Raw genomic sequence first — 19215 nt, forward strand, 5'->3', positions numbered from 1 at the left:
TGTAGCTATCATATAGAAGATGTTAGCAGTGAAAGCTGATGCTCACCCTCTACTGCCTAAGGCACTGCTGACATTGACCCAAAAGCCCCTCTCTCTGTGCGACTGTTCGAGCAGTGCCATGGGCAGATAAGCCTGAGCAACAGCTTTGCAGGATAGCCCCTTCTAGGTGGGACCTATGCATAGACATTCGCACTCTCGGGGCACAGATATGTCAGAGCACCAGCAGCTTCCATACTCTACATAGAGGTTTAGAAAACAAGGCAAGCAAACAGCCCTGTCTCTGTACACCTGTGCATGCAACGCCGTGAACAGAGCAGGCAGAGCAACAGATTTTCAGACTAGCCTCTTCTGGGTGGGAGCTAACAGGAGACAGTGGCACTTTCAGGGCAGGGATAAGTCAGAGCACCAGCAGGTTTCACGGTGTACACATAGCTTTAGAGAACAAGGAAGCATATATAACCACTCTCTCCGCACCCGTGCCTGCGCTGCCGTAGGCAGATGAAACTGAGCAAGAGGTTTCCAGGCAGGCCCCTTCCGGATGGGAGCAATGCGGAAACGTTGGCAGTTTCGGGGCAGCGCTGTGCCAGGCGCCTGGTACGTCCCCCGTTATACATTGGAAGTTCAGAGGAGCAAGGAAAGGAAGTAGCTCCAATCTGTGTGCACCAGTGCGAGCAGTGCCACGAGCAGATGAGGCTGGGCAACAGCTTTGCAGGCTAGCCCCTTCTGGCTGCGAGCTATCTGGATATGTTCGCTTTTTTGATGCAAACTTCAAATGTAGACCAAGGATCCCTTGCATCAGCCTCCCGTAGCCCTGCCGCAAAAGTGCAAACGTTTCAGGATAATTCCCACACAGAAGAGTCCAGCCTGGAAATCTTTTTCTCACCCTCATCTGTCCATGGCACTGCTCACAGAGATGCACACAGACTGGAGCTGCTTCTTTGCCTTGCCACCTGAAACTTCAAAATTAGTGCTTGGGTCCCAGCCAGGCGCCTCCCGTTGTCCTGCCATGAAAGTGCAAACATCTGTGGATAGCTCCCAAGAAGAAAGGCCTAGCGTGGAAATCTGTATCTCAGCCTCATCTGCCCATGGCTCTGCTCGCACAGAGGCACAGAGACTGGGGCTGCTTGCTTGTCTTGCCACCTCAAACTTCAAACGTAGCTTTGGGGGTCCCTGCCAGGCGCCTCCAGCAGCCCTGCTCCGAAAATGCGAACGTCTCCAGATACCTCGGAGCCAGAAGGGGCTAGGCTGGAAAGCTCTTGCTCAGCCTCATCTGCCCATGGCACTGCTTGCTCACAGGCACAGCGACTGGGGCTGCTTGCTTATCCTGCCACTTCAAACTTCAAACGTAGCCCGGGGGTCCCTGCCGGGCGCCTCCAGCAGCCCTGCTCCGAAAATGCAAACGTCTCCAGATAGCTCGCAGCCAGAAGGGGCTAGCCTGGAAAGCTGTTGCTCAACCTCATCTGCCCATGGCACTGCTCGCACAGAGGCACAGAGACTGGGGCTGCTTGCTTGTCTTGCCACCTCAAACTTCAAACGTAGCCCACCTCTATTCTTCTTTCTTCTGTCTCTGTTATGCTGCAGGGTTTTTTTCTGCATCTCTGTCCTGCTCCCCCATCGGTCTTTTTCGGTCTTTGTCCTGCTCCCTCTCCTTCTTTCTGCTGCCGCTCTTTCAGTCTCCCTGCTGCTTCCTTCTCCACCTCTATGGGACTGCCTGTCCCCGTCCTTCTCTCGCTGTTCCTTTGCCTGCTTCATGCTTTCTGGCTACACCAGCGCTGTCCAGCCATCTGTCACTTTTCTCCTCTCTCGCAGTGGCCTGCACCCTGCTCCTCACTTTTGGCAGCCTCTGCCGAGCAGTGCATCGCTCCAGGAGCCGACTGACCGACTGTTCCCTGCTGGAGCAATGGGCGCAGCTCCGGGAAGGACTGCTGAGGTGTCGGAGGGGCAAAGGGAGCATTGGGGGGCCCCAAGCCCCAGAGCAGAGCGGCTCCCGGGACTGGCTGGGTGCGTGACTGAATAAACACCTGCGGTCCCTTTTGCCCTCCCGGCTGCGTCTGTGCTTGGTTTGCACGGGACGAGGGGCTACGGCAGACCCCAGGGGAGGAGGGGACGGGCTGTGGGGCTGGAGTGACGGCCCCCGGTTCCTGCTGGGCTCCAGCCGTGGGCCGGGGCCGGAGGAGCCCCAGGTGCGGGCAGCGGAGCTGATGGCGACGGCCCCTCCCTTTAATGCGGTGGCTGCCGGTCTCCAAGGGAGGAGCGGAGCCGTGGCCGAGCTGCGGCTGCAGTCCAGGGTCCCAGGGAAAGTCCCCAGGAAGGCAGTGGCGCCTGTCGGGGGGGGGCCACCAGGCACCGTGTCGGAGCCGGGTGGCAGGAGCTGCTGGGGGGCAGCCTGGCCGGCCAGGTCCGTGTCGGAGGCGGGGAGCGGTGGGGGTGCGGCGCCGCGTCGGAGCCGCCAGCGGGGTCTGCCCGGAGCCGCGCTGCGGAGCGCGGGGCTGCGCTGGGGGCTCGGGGGCCTACCGCGTGCGCCGGCGGGCGGGACACGGTGTCTCCGCCAGCTCGGGCAGCGCGGAAGGTTCCTTTCGCGGCGCGCTGGGAGCTGTACTGCTGGGGCGCGGGGCTGGCGGTCGGCCGCCCCGCTGCCCGGGGCATGCCGGGAGGTGTCCTTTTCGGGGACTCGGCTACCGGGGAGCCGCAGTGCTCTCGTGCACGCGCGGCGAGGCGTTGTCCTTGGTGCCGCCACAGCCCCCGTTGCGCGGGACGGAGGGTAGTTGTGGGGCCGGTTCCGTGTGTTGTTCTGTAGCCTTCCCGCCGTGCCCGGTCCTCGAAAAGCGGTGCGACCGCCCCTCGAGAGCGCGTGCACCCGGGCTCGCTGCTGCTGTAAAAAAACCCGTAAAACCGCGGTACCGCAGCTCGGTGCCGCGCAGCCCTGCTCCTCTCTCCTGCTCCCCGGCCATTTGTTTCTCTTCCTTTCTCCGTGACGCCTCCGTGATGCTGCCGCATCAGGAGACCATTTATGCATGGTGTTTTGTCACTCCTCCACTGGGGCTGGGGAAGGTCTGGAGGGAGGGGACTAAGGTTGGGCGTCGCGGGGTGCTGTCGGTCTTTAGGCGTTCTTTCTACTTCTCCGTTTTAGTTTGTCATCGCAAATTCTTATTTTCTTATGTCCATAATCTCCATTGCTTTTAAAACTTTCCACCTAGTTTTATTCCATTTGTTGTCTCTTCAATTATTTTGTCTTGTTTTTCCTTAGCACCATCACTTTTAAAATTTTTTCTACTTCTCTCTTTTAGTTCCGTGTTGTAAGATTTTTTTTTTGTATTTCTTTGATCCTGTTTGCTTCTAAAATTTTCTGTCTACTTTTAATCCATTCACCGTCTTTATTTTTTAATTATGTCTCGTCTTCTCTTAGTGCCGACCCTTTTTAGATATTTTTTTCTTGTGTCTTCTATTTAGTTTGTTGTCCCTGTTTTTTTAATTTTCTCCTTTATTTCCCTAAAACGGCTCGCTTTTTAAGTTCTGTTTCCATGCCGTATTTTATTCCCTTTGCTGTTTTCTGAAAGTTATTTCCTTTCTTTCCTTGGTGCCGACGCTTTTTAGATTTGTTTCTACATTTCTGTTTTAGTTCTCCTTCTCTATTTTTAATTTTGTTCCTTGTTTTGTTAATCCCCGTTGCTTTTAAAATTTTCTGTGTGCTTTTACCCCCTTTGGTGTCTTTACATTTAATTAGTTTGCCCCCTTTCCTTACCATCCTCGCTTTTTGGGGTTTTTTTTTCTACATCTCCATTTTAGTTCGCCATCGCTTTTAAAATTTTTCCCATTTATTTGTCTAGTCTCCTTTGCTTTTAGATTTTTCTACTTCTGTCCCGTTTGCTGTCTTTATATCTCTGTCTTTTATTTTAATTATTTGTTGTGTTTCCTTAGCGCTGTTGCTTTTTAGGTTTTCTTTCCGCATCTGTTTTAGTTTGCCGTCCCTATTTTTTATTCTTTCCCTGTATTTCCTTAATGCGACTCTCTATTTAAATGTTTGTTTCTATGTCTGCTTTTTTCCCTTTGCCGTCTATCTTTATAGTTAGTTCTTCTCTTTCCTGAGCGCCCTGACTTTTTAGCTTTTCTTTCTACGTCTGTTTTAGTTTGCTTTCTTCTTGTTAATATTTTGCTTTATTATCCCTAGTCTTCATAATTTTTTAAATTTTCTACTTTTATGTCGTTTGTCACCTTTATTTTTTTGTTTCTCGTTTTTCCTTAGCGCCGTCATGTTTTACATTTTCTTTCTAAGTATCTGATTTTGTTTACCATAGCTACTTTAATTTTTGCTTATTTCCTAAATTCTCATTTCTTTTAAAATTTTCCATCTGCTTCTATCCTCTTTGCTGTTGTTATATTTTATTTCTTATGTTTCCTGAGCACCCTAGCTTTGTAAATTCTCCATCTTTTTGTTTTCTGTCCTCCTTTGTTATTTTTCCCTTTATTTCCTTAATGCCTGTCCTTCTTTTCAATTTTATACATTTACCCCATTGCTTGCTTTTATTTTGCCGTTATTTCTTTTAAATATTTACCGTGTTTCCTCAGTGCTGTCGCTTTTAAAACTTCCTTTCTACGTACGTCTTATTTTGCTGTCCTTATTTTGTCAGGTTTTCCCTTTATCTTTCTAATCCTGGTCACTCTTTAAATTTTCTTTCTATGCTGTTTTTTCCCCTTCGATGTCTTTGCTTTAGTTATTTCTCGTCTTGCCTTATCATCCTCGCTTTTTAGATTTTCCGACTCTCCGCTTTAGTTCACTGTCCCTATTGATATACTGGACCAAGTGTATCCAGGGGTATGGGCTTTGGGAACCCCAGGCAGAGCCAAAAATGCAGACCCAATAGAGATAAAATTGAAGCCTGGAGCTCAACCAGTTAAGATCAAACAATACCCCCTTAAGCTAGAGGACCGAAGAGGAATTAAGAAAATAATTGATAGTTTTATAAATTTTGGATTGTTAATAGAATGTGAATCTGAATACAACACCCCCATTTTGCCAGTGAAGAAGTCGGATGGGAAAAGTTACAGGTTAGTACAAGATTTGAGAGCCATTAATAAAGTCGTGGAAGATCTCTACCCTGTAGTAACTAATCCCTATACCTTGTTGAATAAACTGGAAGATAGCCAGGGATGGTTTACTGTACTGTATTGTATCGTACAAAGGTTACATTTTGCATTTATCGGTAAGATACAAAACCCATTGCTGTTCAGTGCCATAACTCAGTTATGGCACATGCTTCAACAGCGGCAAGAACCACTATTTGTAGGTCATATTAGACGTCATACTTCCATTCCTGGGGGCCTAACAGAAGGTAACCACTGTGCGGACCAACTAGTGACAGCCACTCCCGTACAACTGTCCACAAGCTTTGATGCTGCACGAGCAGCGCATGATTTTTTCCATCAGTCTGCGGCGGCGCTGCAAAGACAGTTTTCATTATCTAAAGCAGATGCGCGTGCTATTGTTGCAGCCTGCCCTGACTGTGCGAGACTCACTCCTGTACAGGATGGTGGTGTAAATCCTCGAGGTCTACAGCCCAGACAACTTTGGCAAACCGATGTGACCGAGTTCCCACAGTTTGGGTGTTTGAAGCACATCCATGTCTCTGTCGATACGTGTTCGGCTGCCATCTGGGCAACAGCAGCTACTTCTACCAATGCCAAAGCAACACAACGACATTGGGCGCAAGCCTTTGCTGTGTTGGGAGTACCTGAACAAATTAAAACTGATAATGGCCCAGCCTACAGGTCTCAGGTGGTGGCCCGTTTCCTTCAGCGGTGGGGTGTTAAGCATGTACGGGGCATCCCATACAACTCCACCGGTCAAGCTATTGTTGAGTGTTCCCATCGCTTACTAAAAGATCATTTAAATATTTTTAAAAAGGGGGGGAAGCAATCCCCAATAGACTGTCTACACAAAACCCTTTTTGTCCTGAATTGGTTGAATGTTAGAGGAGGTCATAGCGACCCCCCAGCTGTTCGGCACAGGGGAACAAACAAAAATGTCTATGACAATGATGTGGTGTTAGTAACGGTATTCCGCCCGGATAAAGGGGTTTGGGAAGGTCCAGTACGACCACTCACTTGGGGGAGGGGATATGCTTGTGTTTCTACAGATAATGAATGGACAGATGGAGTGGGTGCCGGCAAAATGGATCAAACCCATCTTGAATGAACATGGAAGAAGAAGGGGAGGTGATAAAAAGACAGTGGACCCAGTTCACAAAGATGCTACATCCTAACGATGTATAGCTGTTATCTGTACTATCTGACGAGTGTCAATATGAGTCCCTACTTTCTAGGGCTCCGGGGTTAAGTTTTGGAGAGTGAATTACTTTGCTCCTTTCTGGTAGTAGAGTTTGGGTACCCACGTAGGACCCTGCTCTTCAACATCAATGGTCCGAGGGATCGCAGGACCTCCAGCCGGCACCAAGCGATTCTCGGGGAGAACCTCTGATCACTGGACCAAAAAGTTATGAGCAGGGACTATCAATAAGACAAAGGCATTCTTCCAGTATTACTTTTGTTGCCTGCCTCCTGTCTGTTCATAAGTCTTTGTAATATTTGGATTTATGTTGAAAACTCGGTGTGCCTGTGCGTGTGTGTGTGGTCGCGACCATAAATGTGTGATTTTATGTGTTTGTTGTCATAGTGTTTGTATTTATGTGACCTGATGGATTGATTTGGTTTTTGTGTTCTAATGGATTTGTCTGGACTAAGTAACTGCCTTTGCATCTTCTGGTTTGGTAAGTTTTCCGGTTTTTGACTTTAGACTATTGTATCTGCATTCTGATTTACTGGGGCTGTGGAAGTATTTGATGCAGCAGGAAACAGATGGGGAATTTCTGGCTGGTTAATGTCACTAATCAAAATGTTATTGCTTATTGTTGTAATGATTATGGCAGTGATTATGTTGGTCCCGTGTATAATACGCATAACACAAAAGGCACTAGAGGTAACTGTGAAGAAAATTTTTGTGATGCAACTAACACAAATTGAGCAAATGTTTTTAAGGTCATGATAAGATAGCTTAGCTTTTTTGAAAAGAAAAAGGGGGAGATGTTGGGGCTGATGTAGCTTGAGAATTAGCACGACCAGGCCGCTTAAGCAAAACAGCATAACTGAACAGGCCGCTGGAAAAGACAGCTAAGAATAGCCATTGAGAAAGTTCTGATAGTGCACATGGAGTGGGTTAGCAAAAACAAGATGTGTTCAAGGACGTGGAGGCAGTCTATTGCTATTGGCATTAGTGCATAGTTACCAATCATAAGGGAATGTGAGGCATGTGAACAGCGTGTGATTTATGTCTGTAGCCTATCCGAATAAGTGTAATCGCGTGTGCAGATATGGAAAATGTATATAACTGCACAAGCGCGAGAATAAAGAATCCGACTGTGCATCGTACCAATGCATGTGAGAGTCGTTCCCATCCTTTCACGGATGCTGAAACTCGGCACTGAACTAAATCCTATACACATCACTACAAGTCTGAAACACACCAGAATTATATTCTGCAAAGCAACTAGCAAACCAAGAATCTAGCTGAACTACCTATTTTCTTTCTGAAGTCATCTGCGTGACAAGTATTTTTCACTATGAAAAAGCCTGATATATTCTGAGAAAACATGTTCTGATATTAATGAGGTGTGAGCAGCTTCCTCTGATCAAAAGCAAATGGATGAGTAGCAAATGATATTCCAAAAGCACCAGCCAGCAAACACAGTAAAATGCCTCAAAAATCTCTGAATCTGCCTGTATATAGGTTACTTCTAAAGCATACAATGAAGTACAAAGTGCCTTGAGGTAGAAACCTGACTTCTCACTAAGTGCTTTAGGAATTTTACACAGGACTATCTCTAGCTTAATCCTATAAACTGGATGCCTATTAGCATCTGAGGGACATTAGGCATGCTCCTGGACTAATCTTTTCATCTAATTTCATCAGAGAAGTGCAGCTGAAGAACTTTTGGCCAAACTGTAAAGCAAAGCATGGAAATAGGTATGATTGGATATCCACCTGACACACTACTGACCCAAACTAAAATGTTGATGTTGATCCACAGTAACAGAGCCACAAAATCAAAAATGTAATAGTTGCATGTATATTCCCAAGTATTGGAGAAAAAATTGCTCTCTTCCCAGATGAAACAGACCTTTATCTTGAAGACTATGAGTTTACATGACACATGATTACTTGAGAGGCTTACCTCCAAAACAAAACTGCAAGGGGGAGGAAGTTCATTTAAAAAAAACAAAACTTCAAGGGGGAGGAAGTTCATTTAAAAAAAACAAAACAAAACATCATTCAGCCAATACCTTAGAGAAAATTTCTTAGAAGAGTCTTGAAATGAAAGCAGCTCTGATCACTGACACATTGCATTTTTCTATTCAGCGATTTCAGCTCAACATTTTATAGCTTAGAATGCTATGGTTTGTTACCAGTTAAGTGCAGACTGCTATAAATTACCCATGGAGACAACATTTGAACATTAGCTAGTTTTAACAATGCTTGGTACTACTTCAGTAAAAATCAGCAGCATCTGCTTTGCTGATAACACTTCAGTAAACATAAGGCAGCATCATACTTAGCAGTTAAGAGTACTGCAAATAGTTTTTACTAATAGAACTCACACTTGTTTGAAAAACAACCTAAGAAAAACTTAACTTTATTTAGCTTTATTAATAAAATAGAGAGTTAAAAGCTTGCTATGACTTTTAGAACATGATGCCAGAGATTATACAATGGTAATGAATCCTAATAAAAAAAATTAAAATCACATATACTAAGAACAGTCCCTGTCCCTGGGAGCCAGCTGTGCATAGTGTTCTTCCTGCAAGTATCTCATCACCTTTCCAGAAAAAAAACAAACAATAAAAGGCATCAGTAAAGAAAGCTGCCATTTTAAACATTTCCAACTTACAGGGAAGTAATTCACAGAAAGCAATTACAGAGGAAAAGTCAGTGCTGATATTTTTTCTACAATCATGCAATTCAGAGCACAAATGGGAAAAAAGCACTTACATTTACACTTACTCAGTTTTTAAAACTGTGTTTACATTGCCATCATTTAAAGTGCAAGCTACATGTCTGCTGAATTAACTGAAGGCATAACAGGTGAGATGGAAGTTGACATACTGCCACCAGTAGTTATACAACTAACCACGGATGCCAGTAGCATACTTCAAACCCTGACCAACTTAGTGTGTTACTTCCTCCTGTATATTACCAGCCGAACACATATTCCATTGCTTTAGATACAATACTTTCATCTTTCCTAGGAGTTTGTCTGTCAGAAACCACCTAGAGGGCAAGGGGAAAGAGGAAGAGAGAAAATAAAGAGGATCAGTCAACATGTAGTTGATTCTTTTTATACTAACTAGGTTCTTTCATTTTCTTTTCCTAAGTGCTACTATATTTTGACCAAATATGTTTGAAAGATTTTCAAAACAAGCCCTTAACTTCTGGAAAAGTGACAAGTCATTAATTTATTTCTTTTTATTATTATTGTTTTACAGACTGAACAGACCGAGTTTGTACCTGAATCACATCTTTAAAGAAATGACAGGAGAAGAAAAAGTTTAAGGTCACATTAAAGTTAATGTGTATACAGCCTCATACAACTAAGAGGAGACAGCACAAAGAAACACATGCTTCCATTTCCCTTAAAATACCTGATAGTCACTAGTGGAAGCTTTATATGCTGTTGCAAGAGGTCTCATTGTAGAAATCCTTGTAGTATTATTTGCAGGTTGTACTGGTGTGCCAAACAATTTTGTAGGTGGAGTGAAAACTGAAGACACTGAGGATGTAGAGCTTCTTTCAAAGTTTTCCATCACACTCTTAAAAAGAGAATTAATATAATGTAAACAAATACTAAAAAGCAGTATTTGAACCTTTATTATCTAGAATTATCTATTATCCAGAATTGTTTGATAAAATATGTTCACATCTCCAAGTCAGCAAAGACCACAGGTAAATTGCCTGCCAGTACAGAGCACCACAAAGCATTTTCCTCACTGCAATCCTTTGTATGTTGGATTACACCATTGCAAAGTAGTGGAAGATTGTAATCTATTCACTGTATGAACTAAATGTCAGCCAAATTTGAAACAGTGGAGAAAATAAAAAATTCTAAGACTTGCAGCAAACTTCAGGAAGGAACCTTTTTCAGGCCCAATTGAGCACAGAATCATAGAATCGTTAAGGTTGGAAAAGACCTCTGAGATCATCAAGTCCAACCGTCAACCCAACACCACCATGCCTACTAAACCATATCCTGAAGTGCCATATCTGCATGTTTTTTGAACACCTCCAGGGATGGTAACTCCACCACTTCCCTGGGCAAGCTGTTCCAATGCTTGACCACTCTTTCAGTAAAGAAATTTTTCCTAATGCCCCATCTGAACCTCCCCTGACACAACTTGAGACCATTTCCTCTTGTCCTATTGCTAGTTACTTGGCAGAAGAGACCAACACCCACCTCGCTAAAACCTCCTTTCAGGTAGTTAGAGAGCAATAAGGTCTCCCTTCTGCCTCCTCTTCTCCAGACTAAACAACCTCAGTTCCCTCAGTTGGTCCTTGTAAGACTTGTTCTGTAGACCCTTCAGCTTTGTTGCCTTTCTCTGGACATGCTGCAGCAACTCAATGTCCTTCTTGTAGTCCTTCTTGTAGTGAGGGGTCCAAAACTGAACACAGTATTCGAGGTGCAGCCTCACCAGTGCTGAGTAGAGAGGCACAATCACCTCCCTACTCCTGCTGGCCACACTATTCCCAACACAAGCCAGGATGCTATTGGCCTACTTGGCCACCTGGGCACGCTGCTGGCTCATGTTCAGCCGGATGCCGACCAACACCCCAAGGTCCTTTTCTGCTGGGCAGATTCCCAACCACTCCTCTCCAAGCCTGTAGCGTTGCATGGGGGTGTTGTGACCGAAGTATGGGACCCGGCACTTGGCCTTGTTGAACCTCATACAATTGACCTCAGCCCATTGATCCAGTCTGTCCAGATGCCTCTGCAGAGCCTTCCTACCCTCGAGCAGATCAACACTCCCACCCAACTTGGTGTCATCTGCAAATTTACTGAGGGAGTACTCACTCTCCTCATCCAGACCATTGATAAAGATATTGAACAAGACTGGCCCCAGAACTGTCCTGGGGGACACCACTTGTGACTGGTCGCCAGCTGGATTTAACTCCGTTCACCACAACTCTCTGGGCTCAGTCATCCAGTCAGTTTTCTATCCAGTGAACAGTACACCTGTTCAAGCCATGAGCTGCCAGCTTCTCTAGGAGAATGCTATGGGAGACAGTATCAAAGGCTTTACTGAAGTCCAGGTAGACAACACCCAGAGCCTTTTGCTCATCCATTAAGCGGGTCACCAACATAAGTAGCATAACATCCTCTTACTAAATACTTCTAAAATATTTCACCTGATCTGTACAGGAGAGTCTCCAATCCTTTACCAACTTGCAGCTTTTTGCTCAGATTCAATCTGGCAAGGAGTTTCACTCAGTCCCCTTAGCAAATGCTATAAAAGGAGTCAGAATGCTCCATTTTTGTAAGCTTATGGTTAGAAGTGAATGCATGTAGAACAGAAGAGGCAGCGAGTGACTTGATGGGAACCACGAGTTCCACAAGAACACATAGGAAACAAGATGGGAAATGACATCCAGCCTGGGGAAACCCAGTTTGCTGCATTTACTCAGTGGAGTACAGCATTCAGCCAGCCTAAAGACAGCAGAAATTCAGAAGCACATCTGTCAGGAGATGGCTATCCAAAACACAGGACACGATTAGTGTCCAGTGTGGGTGGCAGCTGACTCAACACAAGGGGAACTAACTGCTACTTTTAAATCAGAAGCCTAAGCACTGGTGTCAAACCCATCAATATCTAATTTCCAATTGCAAGGAAGAGTTTTACAGACTGGTGCCAAACCCTCAAACAGATTAGTCTTCAGAATACGCTCTCGCCTAGAAAAATACAGATTAATGCTTATGGGTTTATTTGTTGGTATTTGAAAGTGGACACTATCCACAAAAGACATAATGAAAATTCAAAAGCAACAAAGATCAGATACCTGACAATTAAATGTCTTAGATCATTAATTCTAGAGTTTCAGCTTATAGGCAATTGAGTCATAGATACAAACTGGACAACAAAACAGTAAATTAGGTAAGAAGAGACTACAAATCCTACCAGAAGCCCACAGAGGAAAGGGGCCCTCAAGTATGTTTGTTTCATAATTTTAATCAGTATAAGAACTGAGTTTCGAACTGATTAAAACTGAAATAATTGCAAGCTCAATTTCTAGAGTCGCTTTCTCAGAATGGTTTACATTTGAAAGCTTACATTACTCTTTTCATCACTTATCCTTAGAGGAGACCAAAAAAACAAAGTCTGTGAACTATAAGAGAATGGCTGTAATTTGCTTAAACTAATGTACAGTACTCAGTGCAGAGTGCTGTAGGAATTAACAGTCAGGGCATTGTCAACTAGAAACTAACAGCTCATTATAAAATTAGACTGTAATACAGCCATTCCTACTCCAACCACTACTTAAAAGACAGGAACATGTTTTTGTGGGGGTAGGTTGTCTTGCTAACAAATTTTCAGTTTAATCTACTAAGATAAACTGAAAAGCCAGAATCAGATTAATAATCACACGAAAAAGAGGGACAGTTAGGAGGAATAACAGTCTTAATCTGCTATCACATATCTATTGCAGCCCCTAAATGACAGAAATTCATTCTGGGAAACTCTTATCTCAATTGTCTCTTATGTTATGGTTCCACTTCATATCTTGCACCGCAATACATTCCTGCACATTATAATTTCCAAGCAGCACAAAGGTTTCCAATAGTGATCCTTCTCAGCAGGAAATTTTGTCAAATACCTAAGAAAAACTCACGTAAGGTAAAATAGACTATACCTATATAACTTAACTTCCTATGCTTTGCAATTCAAAAAAGAAAAAAAAAAAAAAAAAAGAAATCAGGGAAAATAAACAGGAAGCCCAAAAGCAGAGTGCCTTATATTTAAATAAAAGCAGCTGTTAACTTACTTTATCTATACACGGTTTGACACCAATCATGATAGATTCACCAAAAATTCTTCCATCTTTGCTTAAGGCTTTCCGGGCTTGAAGCTTAGACTGATATCGAATATGCATCCAGTTTCCTGTGTTGGACATCTGTGCCAGATTAAGTGACAATTGTGAAATTTAGCCTTTTAAAGGATGAGCCAGAATATTTTCAGAAACAAATCTCAAACTAAGACATACCACATGCTTTAATATGTTCCCATACTGAGCAAATTGCAGAAGAATATATGAAGCGGATGCCTGAGGAAATCTGAAAGACAGAAAAAAATACTAAAAAAAATTATAAGGAGTAGCTTAAGAATTTTGGTGCTAAAATACAAACCTATGAAGAGGTTTTAGAAATCCAAAAGAGACCAGCATGTTAATGCCATTTCTGAAGCAGTGACGTGAGGAACATTATCTTCTAGCCATTCTTACTTCACCACACACCTCAGTGGTAGAATACTGCCTTTCTAACTTGCAAAAATTAACGTGCACCTTAAGTTAAGGTGGTTCACTAAAATATATGCCTTTGCTGGCTTTAACCACAGTTGTATTTCCTTCAGAACCGAGGAATGCCAGACAACAGCAAAGCCCAAGTATTTCTTTCCATACGCTGCCAAGACTTCACCCACGATTTTTCTAATACTTTGGAAATCAACTTACCCAAATACAGTTACCCATGTGTCATCAAGCTGATCTTCTGAAGTCAGGGAATCACCCTGAGTATAAAAAGGATCTAGCTGAGCAGGAGATAGAGTAGTCTTCCTAGGCTGCCCAATACTTGCAGGACTGAACATACCTGAAGCTGTTAAATTCAAATGGCATTGTTTAACAAGTTACTTTTGCAAGACAGATAAGATTAAGAGCCTACAGTAAAAGAATAAATTCAGTATCAAGCATTTCACTTGTACATGGAAGAGTTTGATGGAGATTTATTTGCAGACACAGACAAATGGTAAGTGAATCCAAACTTCACGTCTGCAAGCATGCTAGTAAATTTTATGCCTAGTAACCTAGCTTTCTCCTTGACCCCTAAACACCAGCAGCTTAACACAGAAGCCAAACAGGAACAACACAGAATTAAGCTTAGCAAGCAGCCATGGGTTCATACAGAAGACACGAAACCTTATGAAGATGGAAGCCAACCCATCAACCTCAGCTGCTTCATTCAAGTACAAATATTTCTATGCTCAGATCAACAACAAATTTTGAATAAAGAATAAGCTGACTGAAATTCACTCAATCTGAGAGTGGAGAAGTATTTCCTATTCACATCCACATACCTTTTGAAAAGCTAGTAAATAAAGATGCAAACCCTTCGCAAATTAGCAAGGAGTTGATGTACCTTGAACAGTGATGATTTTTGTGTATTAAGGAAAGCAGTAAGAAAGTACATAATATATTTTGACAGGGCACCTACCTGTTCCAGAAGTTGATTGCATAGTTCCAACTAATGGGCTCTGTGTCAGAGAAAAGCTGGTCTGATTAAAATACAGAAAGTAACAAATCATTCTGACAGGTACGCTTCTCAGATCGAAGAGATCACTTTCACATAACTTAAGCATCAAGCAAGAATATTAACTGTTTGCCTCAAGTTACTCCTAACTTTTAAGAGTAAGAACAGACATTTACATGTATATTCAAAACAAGATTATTAAAAGTTATTAATGAAAAGTGATGTGACAATGTTTTTACACTCTAGCACACAGCCTGGACAGCCAGTAGGACTCAACTATCACATTCTGGAATTTCCAACTGATTACTAAGCCTTAGAAGAGAAGGCAGTTAACTTCCCTGATCAGAGGCTTAAACGCAAGTATCAAACATAGTATGGGAGTGTAGAGCTAACTACATAAGGGAAGCACCACAAGCAACAGGATACAGGGACTGTCTACAGTATTTGATGACCTAACAACAAAGAGCTACTGGCATACCAGAAGAAAGCTTATTTAGGCTTCGGGTGAGCGTTAGGTAATAGGAACTGAAAAATCTGTTACCTAACACCAATCACGTATACTTTGAAAAGCCAAGTAGCTTTAGGTATCATTACTCAGAAACCTTACTGTTTAACTATTTCAAAATAGGCACCTCACTATTGCTGTAGTATAGCAATTCACATATTCATGTGCATGCTGGCTGAAAGCACACCACTATCAAAAGTTACCAGCATCTGATTTTCACTGTCTAAAAGACTTAGAAATCACGGGAGCATAATCTCCACTTGTATTCCTCATCCCTGACTTACTTTCCCTCTCAACTACTAAGTGCAACTGCACTGAAGTATAGTTCAAAGTTATAGCTGCTAGTAGTTATTTTCTTTTTAACATAGAAGGATTTCAATATCTGAAACAGTTTTAGTGTATTTTTAGCCTGAACCACGGCATTTTTTAGGCACAAGATCAAACTGGAGTACCAGTAGGCCTAGCAACACATGTTCTGATAGCTGATCTTTTATTTTTTCATAAATATCTAGTCCTTTGAGACAGTAGTGGATTCCTGAACTTTCAGAATAAACTTTTCAGAAGGCAACACTCAAAAAAACCTGTTCATTCAGTGAAAGGCCTTCACTTTGCATCAAAAGCATCACGTTCACCGAAAAAGCACCTACTGCTCAGTTGAGGTAAGTAGCGGAGCTTATTAGAATGACCTTCTAAAAATTTTACTGTTACTCTTTCAAAATTAATCCCACCTCCCTGCTCAAATTCTGCTTATGTATTTTACTCAGCACAAAATTCCTTCTATTCCAGTATGTGCCTCTATTGTCCACTAAAAGAAAAGATAATGCATATTTGGACCCTTCTGGCAATCAGCAGCCGAATAAAGTTACAAGGTGAAAAGCTGCAACAAGCCTGCATTTGTCCTGTACAAAGGATAACAGAGCCATGATTTGTATTTTTCAGTCTCTACAGTCTCAAAAATCAGTAACGACAGGAGATCACTCCACGACTGCAGCTCTGATTTAGACTGCACAAGAGTAGGCACACCAAACAACCAGACTAAGCAACAGCATGATCTGAAGACTCACCAGTCACTTTACTACAGCAGTTTATACAACTGAGTTAAAGAATTCACTGAAGCAGTAAGCTACCTCACATCTTCTGCTAAGAATAGGCCAGTAACTAAGCCACTTACTGGTTGTCTTGAAGTTAGAGGCGTAGATCCAAGTCCAGGACTAGATAATTCATCATATATGCTTCTAACTGGTGGAGCACCACTTTTATCTTTATGCGAAGGGACTACTGGTTGTGGGGGAGAACTTCCTGCAATTAAAAGGAACAAATGAAGAACATGAGGAAATTTGTAATTTCACTTGCTGCTACTTGTTCTTGAAACTTAAAATTACCACTGAAACTTCAACAGTAAATTCAGCCATGAAAGAATGTTGACTGTTTCACTGAGGGTTTGCAAATATTTTTTGTATTTGATGTATTTTGATGTAACAGTTTTCACTTGCAGAACATCTGGAAATTCAGCTTTTCCAAAGTACTTTTCAATCCTAAATTCTGAGCTTCAAGACTGCTCTCTGAACTGTTTAACACATCCAAGAACCATTACAGTGTATTATACAAAGCACTCTCCCATCAAAGTTTTAAGTGACATACTTAACCACTCTTTTTGGGAGGCCTATGTTAGTATCTTATTGGTTCCCCTTTTCTAGAATTGATACTCTGAGGCTGTAATAACACCCTCTAAAAACGATTAGGTGAAATTCATATGATTATTTTCAATTTCATAAATAGTTTCCCGAAGAGGCTTGTATTCCAAGAAAAAATGAAAACAAGAAGCAGGAGACCAACAAACCACCCTACTTGAAACTGAATGAAGAGAATATCTAAAATTATCCTGCAGTACTTTAACCCTCAACTTTTCTTTCAGAATGATTAGCACACTAAGATCATCAGATATTTAGATTATGCCAACGATTTAGTACAAAGGCCAAGATCACCCATGACATGAAATAAATCAACGAAGTTGTTAACTACTCACTCATACTTCTCAGAGAAGAAACCAGACATATAATACCATCATCTCAGAAACACAGGTAAGGACTTTTAGTCAGATCAATTAGGTGATTGGAAAGAGATGAGCATCTACAACTAGGAAAAGTCACTACTCCAGCACAATTACATCAGACATCTAGTCTGTACGTACAACCACCAGATACTAATTGAGACCTGTTTTTTAGTTTTCCCTCTATCCACTTTTTAGAAGTCTGACAATCTGTAACTGACTTATTAGAATTCATTGCAAAGAACTCAGTTTGCCAGCAGACACCTCTGTTTTAAACAAAGAGAAAACATTGATAGCTGTATGTGCAACTGACTTGTAAAGAGCTGTACAAATTGATTTTTATATTAGGAGAGGTTCCTTGTAAAAGCAACCTTTCCCCATACCAAAACTGCCACGTTTAAAACATTTATTAAACTTAGGTCTACTTTGAAGAATTTAGCCAAACTCTACTGAATACACTCGAGTTCACCATTTATTCCACGAGTTGAGTTCATATATAGCAAGCTATAAGACTCCAAGAATTCAAGTCTACAACAGTCATGTAGAGCGGTAAGTCAACCCAAATTTTTACTTTCAGGACAATTTTTCAGCACTTAATGAATTCTGACCTGCAAGTAGCGGAGACCTCATTTCCGTTACACCAACTGAGGGGCCACTTAAAGCACGTGGTTGCGGAGTCACTGGTGCAGGTAAATCACCCATCAAGAATCCAGGAAGAAATTGAGCACTAGCTCCTGGTTTTGGAGATGTTGGGGAGCCAAGAGTCATTGGCTCAGCTCCTGTGCCAATGAAAACAAAATTTGAACACATGGAAGAAGCCAACTGATCTAGCCTTTTCCACTGCTTAAACAGTGGTTCTGTTAAAGAAACATAAACCAGCATACAGTAAGTGACTAAGACGGTTCTTATAATTTACTTTCCAAGTAAGCAAAGTTTATCACAATCTTGCATTTTTTGCAACTACAAGAACCACCACGCTGAGATATAAAATACACTGCTTTGGTTACGGCTGGATTTCTGGTTTTGAGGGTAATGTTGGTGTTGGGGTTGTTTACAAGGTGTTTCTTACGTAAGAGCCATGACGCCAAGACGATTCTCCGCCGGCAGGTTCCGCGCTCCAGCCCAGGGAACGCGCTCTGACCGAGCACCGCGGGCTCCGGCCAGCCACGCCGCGGTTTCCCCGTCGTCTTGCCGCCACAGCCGGCCTCGCCACAGCCCTGAGCCGTCCCGGGGATTCGAGATGCTTCAGGTACGGATCTTAGATCACGGAGCACCGGCGCGGCGGCTGCTTGCTTTAAGCCCACGCTCTCTTTCGCTTTTCCCCAGAGGAAGGCACTCATCCCGGCGCGGTCTCCCATCCGCGGCGTGCGGACTCCCCCCAGCGCCTCCCCCCGCCCGGAGCAGGAGACCAGCGCCGGCCCCAAGCCCCTCATCAGGCCAGAGGAGCGCGGGCAACGCCGGGGGAAAGAGACGAGCAGCGGCGACCTCTGAGGCGCCTCAGCACCACCCAACGGCCCCACACGCGCCCGGAGCAGGAGGGTGGCCCCGTGGCCGGGCTCACCTGCGGGCGGCGGCTCCACGGTGAAGGCGGCCATGTCGGCCCGGGCGGCGCAAAAAGGCCGGCGGCGGCTCCGGCGGGTGCGTTCAAACGGGAGGGAACTTCCTGCCAACGTCACTTCCGACCCACCTTCCCGCCATCTTGCGAGCGACCGCCGGCCGGGAAGGGTGCGTGACGCCACCGCGGGGCGGGAGGTGCGACCTCGTCGGGGGAGGGTGGCGGCTTCCCCGGCTCTCTTTGTGTCTTCGCGCCACCGCCGGGCCCGGCTTACGTATCGAGGGCCTGGTGTCGTGAACTGCGATCGTTAGGCACGCGACCTAATTTTTTTTTTTTTTTTTATCATTACAGATGCTCACCCTAGATGATTTCTATGGTCTCCTCAGAAACCTGCTATGGAGATGAAGCAGGGAAGCTTACGCACCAGGGAAAAGGGCCGTCAGCCCTTTCCAAGTTTGGCAGCATGCACAGCCATCTATATCTGCAATGGAAATGCAGTGACCGGCTCCCTGATGGGAACAGGGAAATGATGACCACAGAATAGCAA

At 43.8% G+C, this 19215-nt stretch overlaps 1 protein-coding gene across 3 annotated transcripts; it reads right to left on the minus strand.

The window, feature by feature from the left end:
- Positions 1-8381: 8381 nt before the first annotated feature.
- NUP35 (nucleoporin 35) lies at positions 8382-18787 on the minus strand. Of its 3 annotated transcripts, none has more exons than XM_075430207.1 (9): positions 18675-18787; positions 17722-17892; positions 16235-16362; positions 14523-14583; positions 13766-13907; positions 13301-13370; positions 13082-13210; positions 9691-9858; positions 8382-9319 (listed from the first exon to the last, which is right to left on the minus strand). In XM_075430207.1, exons 1-9 carry the CDS (start codon positions 18706-18708, stop codon positions 9242-9244), a joined length of 981 nt encoding a protein of 326 aa, XP_075286322.1. In that variant the 5' UTR covers positions 18709-18787; the 3' UTR covers positions 8382-9241. The 3 variants fall into 3 exon arrangements, with proteins under 3 accessions (XP_075286322.1, XP_075286321.1, XP_075286320.1); XM_075430206.1 differs by lacking the exon at positions 18675-18787 and adding an exon at positions 18183-18655 and having other exon boundaries at positions 14523-14562; XM_075430205.1 differs by lacking the exon at positions 18675-18787 and adding an exon at positions 18183-18653.
- Positions 18788-19215: the final 428 nt, after the last annotated feature.

The sequence above is a fragment of the Opisthocomus hoazin genome, chromosome 9 (genome assembly GCF_030867145.1).
Source record: "Opisthocomus hoazin isolate bOpiHoa1 chromosome 9, bOpiHoa1.hap1, whole genome shotgun sequence".
NCBI classification, from domain to species: domain Eukaryota; kingdom Metazoa; phylum Chordata; class Aves; order Opisthocomiformes; family Opisthocomidae; genus Opisthocomus; species Opisthocomus hoazin.